Below are 24239 nucleotides of genomic sequence, written 5' to 3' on the forward strand. Positions count from 1 at the left end.
GCTCTCAAAAAAGGCGGGCGTTGGAGCTCGCGAAAGAATGTTGCTGAAGAAAAATGAGGGTGGGCTTCAGAGCTTGTGAAAGAATGTTGCTGAGGAAAAATGAGGGTGGGCTTCAGAGCTCGTGACAGAAATGTGTGTAAACGTGTCTGTCGTAAAGAAAAAAGCTTCCCATAAGAGAGGGGATCTATCCTTTACCCTTCTCAATGCATCACATTTAAGATCCCATTAGACATGGGGATGGGGCTAATCTGAACATACATTTTAGGAAATAACTGTCTGAGGACCTGGATGTGTGGATGCATTCATCAGACCGGATTCTGAAATCCGTAACAATATTAACATTCTAAATTCATTTGGGTGCTCAATATGCACATGGAAAAAGTTAAACATTGGCTGCGGTTTTCTGGATCAAAGCAATAATCAAGAAAATTATTCAAAAACCATAACGTTTATCAAAAATAAAAGCATATATTGCAGCCTCCAACTGTGGCAGACACAGGAGGGTCTGTTTTCTAAAATCTACACCAAGGAATGTGCCAAATGTACTCTATTGGATTTTAATCAGGACCCCTTGCTTTCAAGGCAATGTTATAATGGCAAGGTTTCGCAAGAAATCAAAGTCGGTAATTGCACGAGAACGGTGGGGTTCGAGCTGGTGCAAGGGTATTAGGCATGTGAGACTAACCTACAGCTGCCACCGACCACCCCACAATCATCTTTTGAAAAATGAATGTTTTGTTTTTGACCCTGAGGAGGACTAAAGCACCATTTAGAATTTTTTCTTCTTCTTCCTGCACTCCCAATTTCCAAAATTTCCTAGCTGTATCTTGGAGACGGTGTGGGACTTTCCAAATTAAATTTTGCATCAACAATGTGAATAGAAAGTATGTAGGGTTGACTTTTTTTTTGATCTTGACAATTTTTAAGGTCATGACCGAATTATAGAGATTTAAACATTTTTTTTTCACCATAACTCAACTAAGGTTTGTCCAATTGGGATGAAATTTCTCTCCCTAGAGTAAGGTGCATTTATGCTTAATTTACATTATACCCCTCTGAGTTCATGTTAAAGGCCAAATGGCGGTCTTAAAAAAACAATTTAAAAATCCTTTTTTGTCATCAGTCAATTTTGCCAATGCGGAATCTCAAAGACCGCTTGGTCTTCCAAGAACTACGTTCCAGGTGAACTAGAAATAGGGGCAATACCCCTAGGTGCTCACCTGGTAGAATAATGATACTGAGGAGGAAGTCAATGTGTGATGGAATCAGCAAAATGTACCAATGAACCAATGTTATAGTAAATACCTATTTGAGGGGGCACACCCCATCATAAACTCCCTCCATAGACCCCAAATTTTTTTTAATACGAGGAACAAACTTTGGTACATCACGTGTGATGAAGGTTGTGGTCAAGTTTCATCAAAATTGTTTTTTTATTTGTATATCAAGTCGAGGCTCATGAAGAGCTAATACACATAACATATAGCAAAGCAAGAGACAAGAGGGGTGGGAGAGGGAAGCACAAAATAGTGGGGAACAAAGACAATCGGAGATCTGTGGAAGGGAGAGGGATGGGGCAGGCTACATATATATATATATATATATATATATATATATATATATATATATATATATATATATATATATATATATATATATATATATATATATATATATATATATATATAAAACTTCTTCTTCTTTCGGCTGCTCCCGTTAGGGGTCGCCACAGCGGATCATCCATATGATCCGCATCGTGATTTGGCACATGTTTTACACCGGATGCCCTTCCTGACGCAACCCTGGTCACCTCTTGCGACACAGGGATCTGGTACACCTATTTTAACCGGGGTATACACCGGCCCAGTACACTGGTACTCATTTCGCCGACCTCGGAAGGATAACAGGCTGAGTCAACCCCCTGGTGTATTAATTCAGTCGCCAAACGGGGCTTGAACTCAGGACCTTTTGGATCCCAAGCCGCTGCCCTAACCACTGCACCAACACCAGGTATATATATATATATATATATATATATATATATATATATATATATATATATATATATATATATATATATATATATATATATATATATATATATATATATATATATATATACATATATATATATATATATATATACATATACATATACATACACATGATGTCGTGAACAAACTTTGGTACATAACGGGTGATGAAAGTTGTCGTCGTTTCAGAGAAGAAGTTGCAAGTGTTTGTGGACAGACGGATGGACGGATGACGCACCATCCCATGAGCTCTCTGGAACTATGTTCCAGGTGAGCTAAAAATCATCTGATAATATATATTCACAATTTTGTTGCAACCGTTTGTGGTTTGTTACCCCAGTACGTATGTATCGCTTGTGTATTTTCATAATTCTTTTGAAGACCATACATGGTGATTTCTTGCATTGCCAGACCAGTGGACTTACAAAAACAATATGTAAACAGGGTGAAAGAGACTGCATCCATGGCTGTCAGTGGCACTGTTTCCATGATAGTGAAACAACCCATTTGAGTGGTAAAACCTTGAACAAGCTACCAAGCATAGTTTCCACCAACCAAGCAAATTTCAAATCACAGTGGGTTCCAGGCAACACCTCCCACAGAATAAAAGGCAAAAACAGAAAAAACTCATCATTTTTGATTGTGTACACAATTTGTTCCTTTGTGAAACAAAGGATGACAACTGAAACCGATTTTGATACGTTCTAAATGGCAAATTTTTACATCCGCTAACATTCAAGCAATGTAATCTTGCAATGTTTGATGTAATATCACGAGTTTCACGTAACTATAAATGAGGTAATATACAAGGGAGGGGGTACCTGGAGAGATAGCTCGGTGGTACTGGTTCAAGTCTTCTCCTTGTAGTTCCACAGCGATGTCTCGGATTTTAAGACGCACAGCTGCCAATTTAGCGTCGGACTCGGTCAGCACTTCTTCCTCAGCACTCCCACTGTTCCCACAGAAATTCAATTCTTAGAAGGTGGTCGGCTTTTAATGGCTGCACGTCAGCTTGCTTTTGTAGAAATTACATTATCACCCGATTGAAAGTCGATTTTCAACGAATTTCACTTTAGATCAAGCTTCATAAATGGAAATTTACTTCAGTCAAGGCTGATGAGAATGGTTGGACATAAATAAATAAATAAATTAGGGGTTATTAAACTCAAAACTGTCAGAAAAAAGTGGTATTAAAGAGAAGACCAAGTAATAAGCATATGACTAAATGCATGGAGGAAATAAACAAAAGTTAGAATCATTGTTCACAATCAGCATTTTGAATGCAAGCAGAATAATATGTTTAAATAAACACTGTGGGGGGTTTGCAATTCGAACAGATGCAGTTGACGATTCTGCCGTTTAAGCACTCTGTACCTGTGAACAACAAACAGCAGATTAGATCGAGTTCATTTTTATATGCTGTGACTGCAAAGTAATATCAAAATGAGATTTTGTAGCTAGGTAAGGATCAACAAGAAAGAGGGCCAAGGCCTATTCGACCTTGTCAGCAAGATGATGACGACTCTATTTGGCTGCAATCCTGAGTATGCTGTAACCCACAATATCCTAACTGATGTCCAGTATGACTTCCGACATTCAAGGTCTGCTGATGTTCTATCCATAATCACTGAACAAGTGAATAGGGCTTTGGATCATTGTTGTGAAGCCAGGGTTGTTGCTTTAGACATCTCAAAGGCTTTTGACAAAGTGTGGCATAAGGAGCTCATCCACAAATTAAATCATATGACATTTCTGAACAATTGCTTGATACAATTTCTGACTCCTTCCAGGTCACCAAATCTCTATGGTACATGAGTAACAGTTGTCCACTGCCATAATATTAATGCTGGTGTTCCCCATGGCTCTGTGTTGGGTCCTACATTGTTCTTGTTATATATCAATGATCTGCCTGATTGTATCCTTTCACAGTTAACCATTTATGCAGATCACTCAACACTATATATATATATATATATATATATATATATATATATATATATACATATATATATATATATATATATATATATATATATATATATACACATATATATATACATATATATATATATATATATATATATATATATATATATATATATATATATATATATATATATATATATATATATGACATACCCAGGAACCATGTCTCCTCCATCCCATTACCATGCCAGTGCCACTCTCAATCAGGAGCGAGAGAGTGTGTTCAACTTGGGAAATGACTGGCTCGTTACTTTCAACCAAGAGAAGACTCACTTGTCTTTGTCCAGCTCAAAATCACCCTGTTTTCCAATCCTGTGTCCAGCTCAAGATCTATGGATTCTTCACCCTTGCAGGATTTCCCTGGCATCTGCCTGCTTAGATTGGATATCACCTCAAATCTGAGCTTGGAAAAAAATACATCTCTGGTGGAGCTAAAAGAGGCTCTCAGCAATACCTTCCTTCAGCTGCTATGCTTTATCTAAACAATGTCACTATACGACCTGTCAGAGTATCGTTGCCATATTTGGGCAGGTGCTCTGGACTGTCAACTATGTATCCTTGAAATAATCCAGCGACGTGCTGCCAATCTAGTGGGACAAGAATTGGCATCATCCCTGGAACCCCTTTCAGTCTGCTGCTCTTTTGCTTTTTTGAACCTTTAATATTATAGATATTTTCACCAAATGTGCTCTGAGGGTTTCTCACAGGTTGTTCCACCTGAGCGTACATTTAGTTGCTCTATACCTTTGGTAGCTTCTTCCAATCCACACAATGTATCTGGCCTGAGGACTAACACTATTATGAGGTACTCTTCCAGTTTCTTTTCCGACAATGCCTCACTTTGGAACTGAGCCTGGTGTTGGCTCAGTGGTTAGGGTGGCAACTTGGGATCCTAGGGTCCTGAGTTCAAGCACCGTCGGCCGCTGAATTTATACACCAGGGGGTTGACAGCCTGTCATCCTTCCGAGGTCTGCGAAATGAGTACCAGTTCCAGTGTGTGTACTGGTAGAGGGGCACTGCATCAGCGACACAGTCGTGCTTCAAGAAATGATAACTACCCCGGCAGCTAAGCTGCCATATGACCACCACCACTTTGGAACTCTTTACCTGCATTCTGCTTCCCCTCAATCCTAACCTACCTCAGTTCAAGAGGAATGTCAATAGATGTCCTCCCTCTCTCTCCCTCATCTATACTATATTTTGTGTAGCCCCCCACCTTTGAGTGGCCTTTGGTTTTGTGGCAGGTGAAATTCCATTAAAAAGGGCCTGCCTTGGTCTGGACAATTCTGGCCAAGTTAGTCTTGTGACATTAAGCGAGTGGATTGGGTTATTCACTGGAAGTATATTTTTATTAGTCCCCTTCCGGTATCCCCAGAGAGGACTATAGGTTTGCTCTCTGTCTGTCCATCCCACCTGTGATTTTTCCAGAATATTTTTTTCCATGCCCTTAAACATATTCAAGTGAAACCTTGTACCTGGCTTTATTACGATAAGTTACAGAACAAATCCGAGTTTCAGGGCATTTAGTCAATTTTTCAGTTTTGCCCTTTTTAAACTTAGAAAATATCACATATTATACATGGGTCAGTCAATGTTCAGATGCCCTGACTCCACCCTTCTGCTCTACACCCATTGGCTGGACAGCTGGTCTGACTTCACCCCAATAAAATCATGCACCAACATTGCATGTTAGGGTTAGGGTTAGGGTTCATGGGTTAGAAATCTGGCCTCCGGCCTGGGTGTTAGTCCATGGCACATTGAAATTGGAATGATCCCAGGTATATAACCATGATCTATTATTTTTACACACAAGCCGTACACATGTTTTTGCTTCATGTATGTACATCGGGATATTTTTCATATGAAAAAGGCAAAGCCGAGAAATAATCGAAACATGGAGGGGAAGAGTTTCTTCTTCTTCATTTTGGTTCTGGCATCGGCTCGAACGTGCATAAAAACAAACTCATTTTTATCTCCGATTTGTTATCCTAGTTGTCTTCATTGTTTTATGGGGTTTTTTAATGTACATTGACGAGGCTCATATGAGAGCTAACACACAACGTACAGCAAGGGGGGCATGAGCCAAGAGGGGCGGGAGAGGGAAGGACAAAACAGTGGAGAACAGAGACATTCGGAGATCTGTGGAAGGGTGAGGGATTGGGCGGGGAACACGGGATATACAAGATGGACATTACAGGTACTTTCAGGAAGGAAAGTAGGGAATTTTAAGGAGGTGGGTTTGGCATAGATTGACGGGGGTAGAAAAGATTGAGGTTTTGAATGGGGGAAGATAAGAGGTGGTGGTGAACTGCTGTTTTGAAGGCCTGGAGGGAAGAATGGGATTGAAGAGAGTGTGTGAGTTTGTTCCAAAGGCAGGAGAAAAGAGGAATGAAAGAATGTAGGTGAGCAGTGATTCATGATTTTGGTAGTTTTACCAGAAGGGGGTTGTTGGCAGACCTTGAGCGCCTTACAGAAATATGGTGGGGACATATTGCAGACAGAGCAGAGGGGACGAGACCAGAGAGGAGACGGTAGAAGACAGAAAAACCACCGACCTGTCTGCGGTGAGAGAGTGGGAAGCCCAAAGACTCATCCTCATCGCGGGGGATACCAATGATCCAAAATGCCTTGGTTTCCAGAGAGTTAAGCCGAGAAAGGTGAGAGGCAGGAGCACCAGCCTAGAGGGGAGAGCAGTACTCCATCAGGCTGCGGACAAAAGCTTTGTATGTGGTCAGCAGCTTAGGTGGGCCGAGGAAGGACTTTGCACGACGGAGGATTCCCAGTTTGCACGATGATTGGCTTTGGAGGCCAGGTTTGAAATGTGGCTCTCCCAGGAAAGATCATGACAGATAGTGAGACCCAGAAGCTTGAATGAAAGGATTTCTTCCAGAGGATTGTTAAGAAAGTAGGTGTGTGTGTGTGTGTGTGTGTGTGTGTGTGTGTGTGTGTGTGTGTGTGTGTGTGTGTGTGTGTGTGGGTGTGTGTGTGTGTGTGTGTGTGTGTGTGTGTGTGTGTGCGTGTGTGTGTGTGTGTGTGTGTGTCTGTGTGTGTGTGTGGGGGGGGGGGGGAGTTCTAAACGGTCCTTTTGGAGAGACATTGTGAGAGTGTGAGATTTGGCATGATTGAAAGACATGTTCCACGTGTTGGACCAGTTTGTGATTTTATCCAGATCTGCAGAGAGCGAAGAAGCTGCAGCTAGCCGGTCTGAGGGATGACATGGTACGACACCGGGTGGAGTCATCAGCAAAGAGTTGAAGAAGATTTTCCAGAGAGTCGGAGAGATCATTGATGAAAACCAGAAAAAGAACAGGGCCCAGAACGCTGCCTTGAGGAACTCCAGCCCGGACAGGAAGAGGGGATGAAAGAACTCCAGTTAGGGCCACACGTTGGCTGCGACAGGAGAGGAAGTCTACGAGCCATGAGTGGAGATGGCCTTGGATACCATGGGAAGAGAATTTGGTGAGCAGGGCAGGGTGCCAGACCATGTCAAAAGCACGCGATATGTCGAGGGATATGGCCCCGATTTCATGTCTGGCATTGAGTACCTTGATCCATTGTTGGGAGAGCAGAAGCAGCATTTCCAGGGTCGAGTGAACCAGTCTGAAAACAAATTAATGATCAGAAATCAAGCCATTGGAGAAGAGGAAGGATTTAATGTCTGAAGCGATGATGGATTCCATAACCTTGTTGATGATTGGGAGAAGGCCGATTCATCTGGAGTTGCAGGGATCTGTTTTTGCACCTTTTTTAAGCAGGGCAGTAATGTTTACTGATTTCCAAGCAGATGGCAGATGACCTTAAGCAAATGAGAGGGTAAATAGAACATAGTGTGGGGGAGTGAGGGCAGTGCATGGAGCGTGAGGAATAAATTATTTGATGAAGAGAGCAATTCCTCCACCAGGACGAGGCTCAGGTCTGTCATACCGGAGGAGGGAGTAACCAGGGAGAGATACGAGGGAGTCGGAGACGTCTTGAGGGAGGAAAGTTTATGTTAGGCAGATTACATCTGGTTTGTCAGTCGCAACCTGTTTGGAAAGATCTGTCAGGTTTGTGTGAAGGCCCCGGATATTTGAGGTCCACACTGTTAATGAAGAGGGAGGGGAAGAGGCTTTGGGTCCAGAGGAGGGGAGGGGAGGTGGAGGATAGGACAAGGGAGGAGGGGGGGAAGGAGAGTTGTTGAAAGAGTGTGGAGAATTACGGAAGAGCTTTGGGAGGGTCCCGGATGAGGAGGAGAAAAGGCTCTGTGGTGCTGGATTGAGGTACAGTGGAGAGTAATAAGAGAGGGGGCAGAAGGCAGTTGAGGATTTGAAGAGGTAGAGTGATGAGATGGAGGAAAGAGGGCAGGGGAAAGAGGCAGCTTTGTGGATGAGAGGAGGGGCAACTTTGAGAAGGGTGAGTGAGGGGGGTGAATGGTGGGAGAAGGGGGAATGGGGAGAGTTGAGGAAGTTTCTGGTCTACAAAAGATATCAGTGAATGAAAATGGGTTTTCCTTCTATTTTTCCAAATAGACCCAAACATGATGGGTTAGCCAGTTTCGTCTTCTTCATTTTGGTTCCAGTATTGGCTCGAGTGTGCATTAAACGCAAACAAATTTTTATGTCCTGAACATTCTTTGCGACCAGTAGAGAACATGTATTGCAAAGCAATTTCAGTCTTGTTATTATTTTTTGCTGGATATCCACCTCCTGGACTTATTATTATCACCACTGCACTTCAGCATGATAAGTACTTGGCGGGCTATCATAACAGTATCGTTAAGCGTATTCTCAAGGACTGTATTTTTATTAAGTACTTTGTGCAGAATGACATTGGCAAATTGTCCAATTCAGCATCCAAAAAAGACAGTTTGGTGATCACTGCTTTACCAGCTCAAGCTGCAGGCGTATGATCAGCCAGACAAGCTTTCCTGGTGTTGTATGTGATTTGAAATGTGCATTATGACTAGAGCCAGCATTGCCAACTTCCTCTACAACACTTGTCGTTTTCCAATCTCTCTTGTTTTGCCAGAGGGTAAAGCCCAAAACGTCAGCACCTTTTCATCTTAATTGGTGGATAAATCAACCATTTTCATCTTGTTTTTACTCTCGTGCTGCCCACGCAAATAGCTAGTTCTGTGCTTGGATGAACAACTACATATTTAATCCTCTGCAAATGTTTTACCAGCTATGAAATTCACCCCAAGATAATGCAATGTCAGCTTATCTTTAATTGGACCAATTTCCTCTGCACGCAATCTTCTCCTCTGTTACCAATTGGCATAACTTGTACCATGTTGTGTTAGTTTAACTTGTTTAATTCCAAAGCCAATAGAACCCCCCCATGTCAGCTGAATTGTTTCGAATTTCATCACAGGTTCATACACAAGAGAACTGGAGACTCGTTATGGAGGTTGACTCATTCGGTTTTACCTGCAAATAATCTGTTACTTTACTTGCAAAAGCTATTTATAAGACCAGAAAATCCAAGTCATGGGGTCGAGCTGGGGGGTTTCAACATTGCTCTTGTTTAAGGGTTTTTGAAAATGCGAGCATTAAACAGTAGTTGTGTTTTTATAATCATTTGGGTCAGTTACAGGATTTTGAGCAAATATTTGGAACTGTGGTATTTGAGTTGCGACTGGATCATCTATCTTCTATAATTCCAGCAGTGTGCGTGTGTGTGTGTGTGTGTGTGTGTGTGTGTGTGTGTGTGTGTGTGTGTGTGTGTGTGTGTCCGCTGTTTCTCGACAACCTCTGGTCCGATCTAATTGAAACTTGCCAGGTATATTGCTGGGGACCCGAAGATGTGCCTTTTCAAGGTTTGATATTAATCGGACAAGTGCTTCCCAAGTTATGGCCATTTATTTACCAAACCAATGGGAAGACACGTTGTTGCATGGGAGTGACCGATGGGGAAGGGAAGCTCAGCCACGTTCCCCATTACGGGTTACAACGTACGGGCTTCCGGAGAGTGATGACTTCGTGTATTCTAATAATTTCTCGATTTCTTATGCGCATTTATAAACAGAATGGCCCAAGTTATGATCGTTTTCATATCAGACGGTGTATAAATTTCGGGAACATCAGAGTGCTGGTATGCTCCGAACCAGGAAGTAATTTTTTTCTCTCTCTTCTCTTCTCTTTTTGTTTTTCCTTGCCACGAGATTGCGAAAAGGTAAAATACGTTGGCGTTAATTGAATAATTGGGTATTAAAAATAAATTGCGAATAATCGTAACTGCGAATAATATCGAACTTCCGGGTCATGCACGTACGGGCACGTGAGAGCGAAGAAACGGCCTGTGTGGTTTATTTATTTATTATTATTATTATTATTTTTTTTTTTTACGGGCACGTACTAGTAATTTCAATTTTTGGTATTGTTTGAAATCGTTAAAGTAATCGTGTTATCTGAGTTTTAAACTCCTGGTGTAATGGCACTTTTATGAGTTGTATGAGTTTGAGTTTACCTTGCTGTATTTATCTTGCCTGGAATGACCTGGAATGACCACTGATTTTTCTTTCATTATGTCTATTTTGGTATTTCTCTAGTTAAATATCAAATAGTCAGTCAGTCTATTTTTCTCTCTGCTCCAATTCCTCATCCTTCTCCTCCCTCCCCTACATATATATATATATATATATATATATATATATATATATATATATATATATATATATATATATATATATATATATTGTTGCGGATTCGCGCCCGCCGGCGTGCTGACGGCCACGTAACTCGAATCGCGGCACGTCGCCCACCGGACGGACAATCCAGTCGTGACCCTCTCGGACTAATGCCGGGAACCAGTCACGGGTGGACCTTTCGGTCTCACCGCGATCGAGCCAATCAGCCCCCGCGTGGGATAGGGTTGCTCGCCGAATTCGACCAACCTAAGTACCCACGCGGAGGGTAGACCGGGCGATCGCACCTCGCCGCAGGTCGACTTCGGACACGGGCCACTTAAGCGACCCGTTCCGTACTATCAGAATAACCGAGCGGTGTTATCGTTGACCTCGACGGTTCGATTAATTATCGGGCGTATTCAGCCCACTACCAACCCTTTACGTGAAGCAAGATGGGGATTCAATAGAGGAAAAGACGAAGCGAAGCGGGAGAACAGTTCAATAATAAAGCACATTTATTCGCGGCACACGGGAAGCACACATATTCAATCCCACCAAAAGCACACAGAAAAGAAAAACACAATTCAGTTTACACAAAAAGCAAATATAAAAGCGAAGACAATGCAGAGCTAATACCGACTACCGAGCACACGGCAACACTTATACAATTCTACTTCACAGACGGCGCCGACAACACATACCCAAAACCAAGGAAAGAATACCCTCAAGGATGAGGCGGGCCTGAGGCCGAGACCGGGTCGCGCCTACCCGTCTGGTGATGAGACGCGGAGCGGCGATGGCGCCTCAACTCCGCGGGCCTCGCGGACAGTGTCTGGCAGGGGGTGGGAAAGGGGCCCCTTGGTCGCACTATCTCAGCGCGGGGGGAAACAGGAGGGGGTTGCTGATGCTCGGGGTATAGAGGATCTTTATTATCCCTGGTGTGCGTCTCCACCTCGGCCAGGTCGCGCTGTCGGCCTCCCTCGGGTGCAGCTCCCTGCACGACGCGAGCACCCCCTCGTCTGGTGTCGCCGCCTTTCCACAGCTCGTCCCCTCCGTTCCGACTCCAACGCACACGACGAGCAGCTCCACCGCCCGCGAAGTCTTGACCCTCTGCTTCCGACTCTCCTACTCTCCGCCTCTGGACTCTCCGACTCTCGACTCTTCTGACTGACGAACACGGTCCTTTTATCCCCCCGTAGCTTCGCCTTTGACCCCCTCCCTTTGACCTTTCACCTCGCTCCCCATTGGCCCGAGAAAAAGTGGGCATGAAGGCTTTTTGATCCACAAATTTGCATATATCGATCGTCCTGGAGGCGGGGCCAAATCGCCCCTCGCTCACCGATTGGACGGCAAAAAGTGGGCGTGTGTCGTTTTTGATCCGTTTTTGAAGCACAAAATCCGTGATTTTGTACACGCTGTTCGACGCGCGCCCTGCACGAGTCCAACACCGGTACCCACAGCGGGGCAAGAACGGTGGCGATGCTACGGTTGCGAGGTGTGACGTGAAGGTCGTGGCGGTTGTGGTGAAGCGGTGGTTGTGGTTGTAATCATGGCGGTTGGTCCAAAATAAAGATAGTAAAAGAAAAACGGCTATCCTGAAGAGTCGCAGCACGCATAAATGACATGTATTCCCACTAGACAACGGGTTTGGGCCTAACTACACATGCACTTACCGAGATACCTCACCTAAGGGACCTGAATGGTGGTTTGCGAATTTGGTAACCACAACACTACCCCCTCCTTTTTACAGACTCGTCCCGAGTCGTCAAATTTTCGTGTGCCATCATGTGTAGTTTTCCCCTAGTACATTTTACCTACGGATCCTTGAGTGCGACATTCATGGTATTCGTGTCCCCAAAATAAATAACCTGAGGGCTGCGTAACTATCTAAACAAACTCACTCACACGGACGACTTAAATAAAATTGCCGGCGCTAGGACAGACATGCCGGGGGCGCACTCATATTTACAGTACATCTTAACCTTAACTTACAAATTTTACACTAAACCATGGCCCAGGATCATTGAACTCTGCAAAAGAAAAGCAGTTAGCAGGGAGCCAGGCTGCCCACATGCAGTCTCTGGCTCAAAACAATGCAGGTGACAGGGAACGTGGCTGGCTGCTCACACGCAGTCCAAGGCCTTCCCTTTTGAACTGAACGCAGTGAACCACAACGGTGCATGGGCTGCACAACGCAGTCTCCGTGCCAGCTCAAGTGGCACACGCAATGAGCACAACGAATGGATGGATGAACACAAACACGGTGCACGGGCCGCCACTGCAGGCCAGTGTTGTAGCTGCCAACAGGGCAGTTCTCGCAGCTTGCAAACTGTTGCCTTGCGGATCCTGGCGCACATGGAAATGAACAGGGGGGGCAAAGCAAAAATTGAACGGGGCTGGTGAACGTGGGCAGTGGGCATGGCATGGCAAAGGCAGCAGGCAAACACAGCCCGCAGAAGAAGGCCGCTGCAGGCAAACACAGCCGGCAGATGAACTGGCCGGCACAGGCCTCGAAGAAAAACAGCCAGCAGATGAACTGGCCGGCACAGGCCTTGCAGCACACAGCTGCCGATGAAGTTGGCCGGCCTCCGCCTTGAAGCAAAACACGGCCAGCCGATGAAGTTGGCCAGCCTTTGCCGTTCAATGGAGGTTGGTGGAGGGAGTGCGGTGGTGCTGGCCACTCGGAAGGCGGGCTCGGACCTACCTACCTGTCTCCCTCCCACCTATCGCCTTTGCCTGTCACTGTACATACCCACTCCCTTAATTTGTCAAACCCCAATTTAGCCCCAACTTATTTTTTTGTTGTTTTTATTTTTACTTCCCCACTATAAATCGTCCCCTAACCCCCTTTATCGTCCTTGTTCGGCTAACCTATCCTGTCACCTAGCCTACTCCCAACCCCTACGTTCCCTTCCCGGAGGGGAACAAGGGAGAGCTAGCGTCCTGTGTCGAGGCCCAACTCAAGCCTCAGAATGGCCTCCCCAGAGTTCGGCGATCTAACCCAAAGTGGGTCCAGCGGCCCACAACGAGAGCGAGGGGATGGATGGTGCGGAGGGGTACATCTCCCAATCTACCCTAACCATTTAACTGCTAAACTACCCCGGGGCTTTCAACAAGCGCCTCTCGCTTAAACTATTGGTTCTAACAACCCAGATTCCCGTCGCCTGTGTTGGTGTCCTCACAATTTCGGGCCTCGCCCCCCAATTTTCTCTCCGTGCCCTCACACGGTCTCCTGGCTGGGACACGTGGCTCCCTTTGGCAGGCACGACCCTCTGCCGAATCTCCCGCTATGGCACCCCCGGGCACTACACTGCCTCCGAGCCTACCAGCTCCCTAACACCGGGGAGTGCCCCCCATGGCACCTCCCCTGAAACGCACACGTGGCAGGCCGGCCTCCCGGGCCCCTTTCCGAGGGTCACCCGTGCCCACAACACTGCCCACACGGCTAATGGCGCCCCGGGCCCCCGCACCAAGCAGGCGCACCCGTGCCCACTACGCTATCCCGGCCCCCCAATGGGCCCTTGGCCTACCGCGGCCGACGAGCCTGGTGCCCGGGGTACCCACTCAGCGATACTCACCTTTCGCAGCCACGCTCCCAAGTCCGTCAACAGGGCTCCTGCACCCCTCCAAATGGGTTTCGAGCCTACATTCCCACCAACAGCAAAACGACCTCCATTTTTGTTAATTTGACTAACCCAGCTAACTCACTCTACACTGACCCCGGGGGTCCCTTGGGCGGGAGTCACTCCTCCCCCCAATCACTCATCGCACCATGCATTCCCCATTCGCTCCACTCGCACAGACCCGCTGGCCTCACTCACTCATCATGTACTCACCTCACAACTCTTCAACACACACACCGCTGAACTCTGCCATCCTCCTAACTACATCCCCTAACTAACTCGTGCTCCCACGTCGTCCCTTAAACTACAGCACGTTCCTTTTAACACTACGTAGCTAAACTACGTCCCCTCTACACATTCACAAGTCTGTCACTGTCTCCAAAATCAAAAAATTCATTTTATTTCCCAACCTAAATCTGGCTACAATCCCTCTAACTAATCCATTCCACGGACTCCATGAGGACTTACCCCTGCCCCATGAAGTCGGTCTAACTAAGCTAACCCTTCCCCCTAACTAGTTTCCATCCTGTGCCCAGGCCAAGGGGGTCTTCCACCCCTTGCCCAGGAATCCTTTGCACCCGAAAGTGAGGCTTGCTGTTTTTTTTTTTTTTTTTTTTTACATGCGTAGCACCTGCGCGGCAACTCAGAGCTCGCGCACTTTACACCTGTCCGTGACGTCATGCAGCTGCACGTGTTCCTCGTCCCTCCTTGGACGGTACCATCCGGCCGGGATACCCCTCCTGCCGGATTCCAACCACACGTGCAGCCATGACGTCACCGTGCGCATAAAAAAAAACACAAGCCCCACGTCTCGAGGGGTTCCCCACGCGAACACATGTGCTTTGCCCGTTGGAGCTGAACACACACGATCGCGTGGAGAACCCGTCTGGTCCAAATCCGTTTACCTGCCTAAACTTTGTCCGTCCGCGGGATCGGCAAATCCACCGCGTGCGTTTCCGGACCGGGACTTCACTCTCGCAAGCGAGCACGTGGCGGGCTCGTGCGTTGCACAGCACGAACCTCGTGCTCACTGCTGGGTGAACCCGGCACGGTCCCCGAAACAACTACAGCCGCTACCCGGCTTTCTCTCCTCTGTCGCCGTCTCCGTCGTCGCCATTCAACCCACGCACACCTGCGTGTTACGACGCACACAGTCCACTCCATCACATTCACACCGGGAGATGCGGCTGCGTGCTCCCGCATGCCAACCGACATCTCCCTCACATACCGCTCTCTCACACACACGGTCTCCCTTGCACACAGCGACCTTGCACACGGCCGTTCACTCACGCGTGCGGGGGCACTCACCCGCGGTGCCTCACTCGCACTCCGTGCCTCATCCACACACGCGGGTGCACTCACCCGCGGTGCCTCATCCACACACGGCGTGCTGGGAAGCACGTACTCTGGCACCATCGCCACCACACCACTCACACACGGGGTCGCTTCCACACACGGGGACGCACTCACACCTTGCACCACACACACAGGGACAACCACACTGGGGATTCGTGTCCCCACAAGGGTCTCCGGGGCCTCTATACCCCCCAAGCTCTCAGTGCACCTGTCCACAGCACTCCTCCCCTCGACCTCGCAAAGCACGACCGAACTCACCTGGTCGTGACTCGCCTCAAGGGGGCATACTCCCTCCCCTCGTTCCTGGAGGAGGCTATCCCGCTGCTCGCACCGGGTCCCTGCACGCTCCGCGAGCTCACCCCCATTGTCCTCCACCACCTCCGTGTGTGTGTGCGTCACTTACCCCGTCCAATTCACCCTCTATCTCCCGTGTCTCTGCCAACTCTTCACCCTTTACCTCCCTTGTCTCAACTATTATTTCCGTTTTCGTCACCTCGTGTCTCGTCTCACACGTTTTGGTCTCCCCATTTAATTTTTCCCTTTTGGTCACCGTCGATTCCTCTGTCACGACCCTTGCCCAACACGCCCCCCGAATTATTTTTTCACCCGCCTCCACCGCGGGCCTGTCAGCCGTTGCACCCCCTTCCAGCTCGTTTGCTCCCACACGTGGAGTCGCCATTCCCAGCTCCCTGGTCACGGCCTTCATGCCCGCCTGCAGGCATCGGCCCATGTTCTGCGTCTCACCCCTTAGTTCTTTCATTCCTTCCTTCATGTTTGTTTCCATTCCGTTCATTTGTTGTGTATTCGCATCCAATTTTTGTGTATTCGCATCCATCTTTTCGTTCATGCCTTTCATTTCGTTTATAATTTCTTTTGCGTTTGCATCCATTTTCGCTGTCATTGCCGCCAGCATGGTGCATAGCTGGGCTATGTCGGATGCACTCAGCTGAGCCGTTTCGGCAAGAATCGGGGAAGGGTTTTGGTGGAGGGGGGGAGGGGAGGTGTCATACACGGCGGCCGCTGCCGCACCTATTTCGGGCTCTGGGTTCAGTTGGGCGAGTCCGTGTTCCTGCACAATCAACATTTCCTGCACGGGGATTCCATCCTGGACCATGGACTCTACATTACTACACAGATACATTTCTAATACCCCCGGCTCCCGCTCGCCTTGAGACGCCATCTTGCTTCTCGTGAAGGGTTAATTTCGCTCGCTCGTAATTTGGAGGGAATCGGGGGTCGCTTCTCTCACCCCTGGACCGATTCCCGTGAATTTCGCTGGAGACAGGAGAGCCCGTTTTCCTGTTCTCCGATACCAGTGCCGCGAGGAGGGCGATGAATTTGTATCGCACGACCTGACACCAGTGTTGCGGTATTCGCGCCCGCCGGCGTGCTGACGGCCACGTAACTCGAATCGCGGCACGTCGCCCACCGGACGGACAATCCAGTCGTGACCCTCTCGGACTAACGCCGGGAACCAGTCACGGGTGGACCTTTCGGTCTCACCGCGATCGAGCCAATCAGCCCCTGCGTGGGATAGGGTTGCTCGCCAAATTCGACCTACCTAAGTACCCACGCGGAGGGTAGACCGGGCGATCGCACCTCGCCGCAGGTCGACTTCGGACACGGGCCACTTAAACGACCCGTTCCGTACTATCAGAATAACCGAGCGGTGTTATCGTCGACCTCGACGGTTCGATTAATTATCGGGCGTATTCAGCCCACTACCAACCCTTTACGTGAAGCAAGATGGGGATTCAATAGAGGAAAAGACGAAGCGAAGCGGGAGAACAGTTCAATAATAAAGCACATTTATTCGCGGCACACGGGAAGCACACATATTCAATCCCACCAAAAGCACACAGAAAAGAAAAACACAATTCAATTTACACAAAAAGCAAATATAAAAGCGAAGACAATGCAGAGCTAATACCGACTACCGAGCACACGGCAACACTTATACAATTCTACTTCACAGACGGCGCCGACAACACATACCCAAAACCAAGGAAAGAATACCCTCAAGGATGAGGCGGGCCTGAGGCCGAGACCGGGTCGCGCCTACCCGTCTGGTGATGAGACGCGGAGCGGCGATGGCGCCTCAACTCCGCGGGCCTCGCGGACAGTGTCTGGCAGGGGGTGGGAAAGGGGCCCCTTGGTCGCACTATCTCAGCGCGGGGGGAAACAGGAGGGGGTTGCTGATGCTCGGGGTATAGAGGATCTTTATTATCCCTGGTGTGCGTCTCCACCTCGGCCAGGTCGCGCTGTCGGCCTCCCTCGGGTGCAGCTCCCTGCACGACGCGAGCACCCCCTCGTCTGGTGTCGCCGCCTTTCCACAGCTCGTCCCCTCCGTTCCGACTCCAACGCACACGACGAGCAGCTCCACCGCCCGCGAAGTCTTGACCCTCTGCTTCCGACTCTCCTACTCTCCGCCTCTGGACTCTCCGACTCTCGACTCTTCTGACTGACGAACACGGTCCTTTTATCCCCCCGTAGCTTCGCCTTTGACCCCCTCCCTTTGACCTTTCACCTCGCTCCCCATTGGCCCAAGAAAAAGTGGGCGTGAAGGGTTTTTGATCCACAAATTTGCATATATCGATCGTCCTGGAGGCGGGGCCAAATCGCCCCTCGCTCACCGATTGGACGGCAAAAAGTGGGCGTGTGTCGTTTTTGATCCGTTTTTGAAGCACAAAATCCGTGATTTTGTACACGCTGTTCGACGCGCGCCCTGCACGAGTCCAACACCGGTACCCACAGCGGGGCAAGAACGGTGGCGATGCTACGGTTGCGAGGTGTGACGTGAAGGTCGTGGCGGTTGTGGTGAAGCGGTGGTTGTGGTTGTAATCATGGCGGTTGGTCCAAAATAAAGATAGTAAAAGAAAAACGGCTATCCTGAAGAGTCGCAGCACGCATAAATGACATGTATTCCCACTAGACAACGGGTTTGGGCCTAACTACACATGCACTTACCGAGATACCTCACCTAAGGGACCTGAATGGTGGTTTGCGAATTTGGTAACCACAACAATATATATATATATATATATATATATATATATATATATATATATATATATATATATATATATATATATATATATATATATATATATATATATATATATATATATATATATATATATTTGCGGTTCTGGGAACCGCATCCCTCCAAAGCAATAGCAACCATCATACAGCGGTCCCTAGACAGTTATTCCATTAATATACGTTCAGACAGACCCTTCCCTTTTGTCTAGTGGGACAACGGGACAGTGCGTTGTGTAAACTTCAAAGCTAGGTCTGATAAAATCTCTGCACTCATTCCTATTCTTTTTTTTACTCTTCCACTGTTATTCCTGAGGTAAGTCCCAGCCACGTGCGCCCTTCGCTGTGAGATGGGTCCTCAGCGAGGGCCAAGCAGGTATTACGCCGGACACCCCTCTGCAGAAACCTCTGCCTGCCAAACGCACGTGCAGTGCAGTGATAACCCCCCACCCACTGTTCAGGCGACTAAAAGCACCCCCAACACGACACCCCTCTGCAGAAATCACAACCTGTCAAACGCACGTGCAGTGATAATTTCCAAACACGTAACGAGGAGATGGAAGAAACGGCACCCTAAATGCTGGCAACTTGCAAAGCGCACGCGGCCGTGCCCTTTCCAACCCATTTTCAAATCTCCATATAATAATTATATCCAATCCTTTCCCTCAATTCCCTGACACAGATCAGGGCTGGCACAGTGCACACGACACCGCCTCTGATAACCGCGAACATGATGTTCGATGACGGGCGGACCCGCACGCTGACCACATGTACAATGGCGGACCCGCGCGCACTGTACGGGGCATGCTCGATGACGGGCAGATCTGCGCGCTGACCACGTGTACAATGGCTGACCCACGCGCACTGTATGGGGCATGCTTGATGGCGGGCGAACCCGCGTGCTGACAACGTGTACAATAGCGGACTCGCGCGTAGCCCGTGATAAAGTTTCATCGTACAGAACGGGGCACGAATAACACACATCTTTGGTCGGGTCTGCGCACAGGGTTACAATAACGTCTAACCGTCAGTCTTCACTCACCACGACGGCAACAAATGTCTCCCGCGGAAGGCAGACATCCTCCCACACCTCCGCCTCGATACAGCTGCTACCAGGCAGAGAATGCTGTGTTGCCGGATTGCTCGGGCCGCATGGCGCACCATGGAGCAGGCACATTGACCAGCGCCAACCGTGGGTCGCCGGGGCACGGCACGGGATTCGGTGCAAGGCGATTCATATCACGGGATTCGGAGCAAGGCAATTCACGTCATGGTGCTCAGAGCGAGACGATTCCACAGCTTGGAACCACCTGGCCGGAGGTGAAGTGGAGCCGCTTCTGGTCATGGCGGCCGGCCCGTGTGCTGGCCGGGGCGCAACCAGAGTGCCAGATTCGGGTGACGACACATCGTTTTGGGTCGTCGCCCCTGCCCCGCACCACCGGATCTATAAAAGGACGGGTCGCGGGGCAGTGGGGGAGTCGTCGTCGTCGTTCCTGTGTGTCGTTTCTGCTCGTTGTTCCTGTGTGTCGTTTCTGCTCGTCGTTCCTGTGTGTCATTTCTGCATGTCGTTTCTGCTCGTCGTTCCTGCTCATCGTTCCTGCTAGTCATTCCTACCCCCATCGTTCCTGTCTTCATTCCTGTTGGCTCGTTCTGTCTGGCTTGGGATCGATAATCTACCCATTCGCCTGCTGACTCCACCTTCTTCACCACCTCTTCACCCTTCTCCGCCCACTTGCTTTGGACTCTGCCTCTCTCCACCCATTGGCTTCTGACTCCACCCAAGTCCCTCCCTTCACGCCCGACGGTCGCGTCTCATTCTCTGGAGCGACACAAGCTGTACGAGTGCCACAAAGCAAGAGACGACGCGCCAGCTGTCAGGGAGATATCGCTCAGCGGAGCATCTCCCCCAAAATATACTGGTGGCGCGGTCGGGCAATCGTGCAAGGTATTGAGAGACCGTTAGCCTCATCTCCGTGTGTGTGTGTGTGTGTGTGTGTGTGTGTGTGTGTGTGTGTGTGTGTGTGTGTGTGTGTGTGTGTGTGTGTGTGTGTGTGTGTCCTGGCGCCTGTCCTCGCTTAAGTTAAGATTGCACAATAATTATATCGGGATAACTCTGCTCTGTGTCTGCTTTTGTAAGTTGCTTGTATTATTGTCGCACCTCTCACATTTCTTCCGATTCCTGCTATAAACAACAATAAACAACACTCACTGTGCCACACATCTTTCCTCGCCTGCCTGTTAATAAATCCTTTGTGGAAATGTTCCCAGCTCGTTTTTGTCTTTTCTTTCATTGATCCAGCATGGTCCGTATCCTCACTTAACCAGGACTTTATTCCCATTGATCTGTTCCTTTTAGCTGGTACATCCTTGGCAGTGTTGCCCGGCTGCATCTGATCCGGGAAAGTGATCCGGTTCGGACAAGGCATACCAAGGGCGTGTCCCCCGGTAATTAGGTCACGTGATTAATTAGGAAATTCCATTAACCCATAGACGGGAGGACCCTAGGTCACATAGTTAAGTTATTGGTGTTCACGGTCGGTGAGCGACCCGCTGCATCACGGAATTATCCGTGTGCGACGGCCTGCCTTTCCGGGGAGTCTGTATGGGTACCCGAGATAGCTTCCCCCCGCTGGTTTTGTCACCCTCGGCCCACAACAATGTATATGTATATATATATATATATATATATATATATATATATATATATATATATATATATATAGCCCCTCTCTCTATATATACCCCCTCTCACAACAATGTATATATATATACCCCCTCTCTCTCTCTCTCACCCCCTCTCTCTCTCACCCCTCCCCCCTCTCTCTCTCTCCTCCTCCTCCTCCTCCTCTCCCTCACTAATTTATATTTATGATTCATGTGAAACCACTCCAAAACAACATAGCTTTTGTTGCAGAGGGGAGATATAGTTGTAGTGGGGGGAAGGGAAGGGGAGTGGGTAGAAATGAACTAACGTTCAACCAAAAAAGGTTTAAGTTTGATCTGCTATAGCAGGGAAAATGGCCTTTAAAATGCCTATTGTTGTTGTAGTTGTTGTTGTAGTGTTGGTGAGAGCGTCCACTTCGAGCTTGGGAGGTCGATGGGTCGAACCCCGGCCGTGTCTTAAAGACGAAAAATGGTATGTGCTGCTTTCTTGCTGAACATTTGAAAGGATAGAGCATAGACAACACTATCGGTGGCAGTACCAGTACAAACTTTGATGGGGAGACTAGCCTCCTCCTGCATTGAAGCTCCTTGTAAGGGAACAGATATTATTAAGTTCTTCCAAATTACAGAACTTTGGCACACCTGTTTAAACCATGATACCTTATCCCAAACGTCTGTACAGAGTTTCATAAGTGAGGACGGCCATTTCGGAAGGGCCAATTTCATTTTTCACTTTATTTTAAATCATACCTTGTGGTGCTGCACCGGTGCAGCAGGAAAATAGCTCGCTTGCTTTCAATAGTAACATCACGACTGAGCTTCACAAGTCGTTCGTACTTATCATAGCGTGCATCCAGCTCGAGCTGAAAACCTGTAAGACGGACACTTTGTTCATCAAAACCAATCCAATTAAAAATTGCTTGTTAAAATGATGGCTGTAAGCACTGTCAATTCTACCTTCAAAGCAAGATGTATTAAAAATCTATGAAATGGTTACATTGCTGCATAAGATTTGTGGCAGTAAAGGTCCAAGAAAATACAAGATTGTCATCCCCAAACATTGCTAAAGAGGCAAGTATGTTCACCTGAAAGTAAAGAGCATGTCTTGAGATCATGAGCAGAAATAGTTCCACCAAAAGTGAGAAGTTTGTCACAAAACATTCCAAATCACATTGTGAAGAGGAAGCAGTGCATGATTATGTGTTTCATATTTGGGTAGATTACAAGAAGTTATCGTGTTGAAAACGTTTTTACAAGGAGCAGTGGCTCAGGGGCGTGTGTGTGTGTGTGTGTGTGTGTGTGTGTGTGTGTGTGTGTGTGTGTGTGTGTGTGTGTGTGTGTGTGTGTGTGTGTGTGTGTGTGTGTGTGTGTGTACATATATTGTTACGAATTTGGAGGCTTACCGCACTCAACATTCAGGTCCCTATAGAACAGTTATATCGGTAAGTACATATTTCTAGTTAGGGTCCCGTCCCTAATCTAATGGGAATTAAATGTTCATGCGCTGCGGAGTTATTTTGATAGTCAGGGTTTTCTTTTACACTTATAACAACAAGAACAACACCGACAACACCTGCCTTCGCTTCCCTCCACCATCCTCCACCGGCACCATTACACGCATGTGCGTCAGCACATACATGGGCGGAGTTAACGAGGCCCTGACGTCTCTCTCGCCCAATCCGGTGGATGCGAGCAAAGTTGCCGTCAGACGGCCAATAGGCGCAGCCCACGCAGGACCATGTTCCTCTCCTTGTTTGAGAGGTGGTCCGTCGCGTCGGCCGTCACGCCCCCCCCCCTCTCCCGGTCCAATCAGTGGACTTTGCGCCCTTTCAGCCAATCACGGGGGCGACGAGCGAATCGCACGACGCAACCGTCCAATCAGGAGGCGAGTGGCCAGAAAAGAAGCCCCTCCCGCCTGAGGAGAAAGAGTGGTTGGCGGGACGAGCGTGAGGAGAATTTGTGTCCAGTCTGCTAGAGTTTTGCGTCCTGAGTCGGGTCGAGTGCGAGTCTCGGTCTGGTCCGCATCCGACTACAATCACACGCATCCGAGGCGTCTCGTCCGGCGCGTTGCAGCGAGAGGTTGAGTTTCTTCGGGGGAGATTGCATTGTCTCTCTTCCGCTGAATGTGGCTGCCCTGGTCCGTGCTTTTGGCGACTGGAGCTCCGGGAAGTTGTGGACGTCCAGCCGCGTGCTCGCGGCCAGGTAGCCAGCCGTCCTGACTCCCAGCCGAACTATCCTCCTCGGCTGGAGAGCCGAATAAAGACCATTGGGGTCCGTTTCTTTTGGGTGTGCGTCTGTGTGTGGGCCAGTCTATAAGTAGGAATTGTTAAGTGCTTTTTGCTGTACATGATTGCATTGGTTAGTCGGTTTAACCCTGCTCTTCTGTGTTTTCCTCACACACTATTGTAAATAAATATTCCTATTGTTGAATGTTTCAGCTCGTTTCTGTCCTTTCCTGCATTGGCTTAGCACGGTGCGTGTTGGGGGAATTAAAAAGGCCGTTGCTGCCGTAGTCGTGCATTTGGACCGACGGGACGTCGTTAACCATCCGCTCAGGTTACGCACGGGTCGAGCACGGTTACGGCTCGTCCCGTTCCAGCTCCGTCGAGGGTGTGAATTCCTCGGTAGCTCGCCACGTGGGCCTCTAGGTATTTTGAAGTTTGGCAAATAACCCTGTACCAACGCGGTTGACTTATTGATGATTCACGGTTCTTTAAGGGACCCGTACCTTCAGAGTTATCGGAAAGGTATGATCTAGATTCCGGGTGTTCGGTGGAGCCGACTCTACTGCTCCATCTAGTGGTCGTGCTCGCCACCGATACCCGGCCCACAACAATATACATATATATATGTATGTATATATACATATAGTCGTGGGGGTGGCCGGTCAAGGTTAACCCCTGCCCCCCCCCCAAATTGTGGTGACAGGCG

At 48.2% G+C, this 24239-nt stretch overlaps 1 protein-coding gene across 1 annotated transcript in view; it reads right to left on the reverse strand.

The window, feature by feature from the left end:
- The window catches only part of TSNAX (translin associated factor X), a 74901-nt gene that overhangs the window by 27434 nt on the left and 23228 nt on the right, over window positions 1-24239 (reverse strand). Inside the window, exons 4-5 of the mRNA XM_085890347.1 lie at window positions 22059-22179; window positions 2855-2985 (exon numbers count right to left, since the gene is read on the reverse strand). Of these exons, the coding sequence (XP_085746473.1) occupies window positions 2855-2985; window positions 22059-22179 (252 nt within the window). The remainder of the gene's footprint in view (window positions 1-2854; window positions 2986-22058; window positions 22180-24239) is intronic.

The sequence above is a fragment of the Eptatretus burgeri genome, chromosome 7, assembly GCF_056783735.1.
Source record: "Eptatretus burgeri isolate ZD-2024b chromosome 7, Ebu_testis_v1, whole genome shotgun sequence".
In the NCBI taxonomy this organism is placed as follows: domain Eukaryota; kingdom Metazoa; phylum Chordata; class Myxini; order Myxiniformes; family Myxinidae; genus Eptatretus; species Eptatretus burgeri.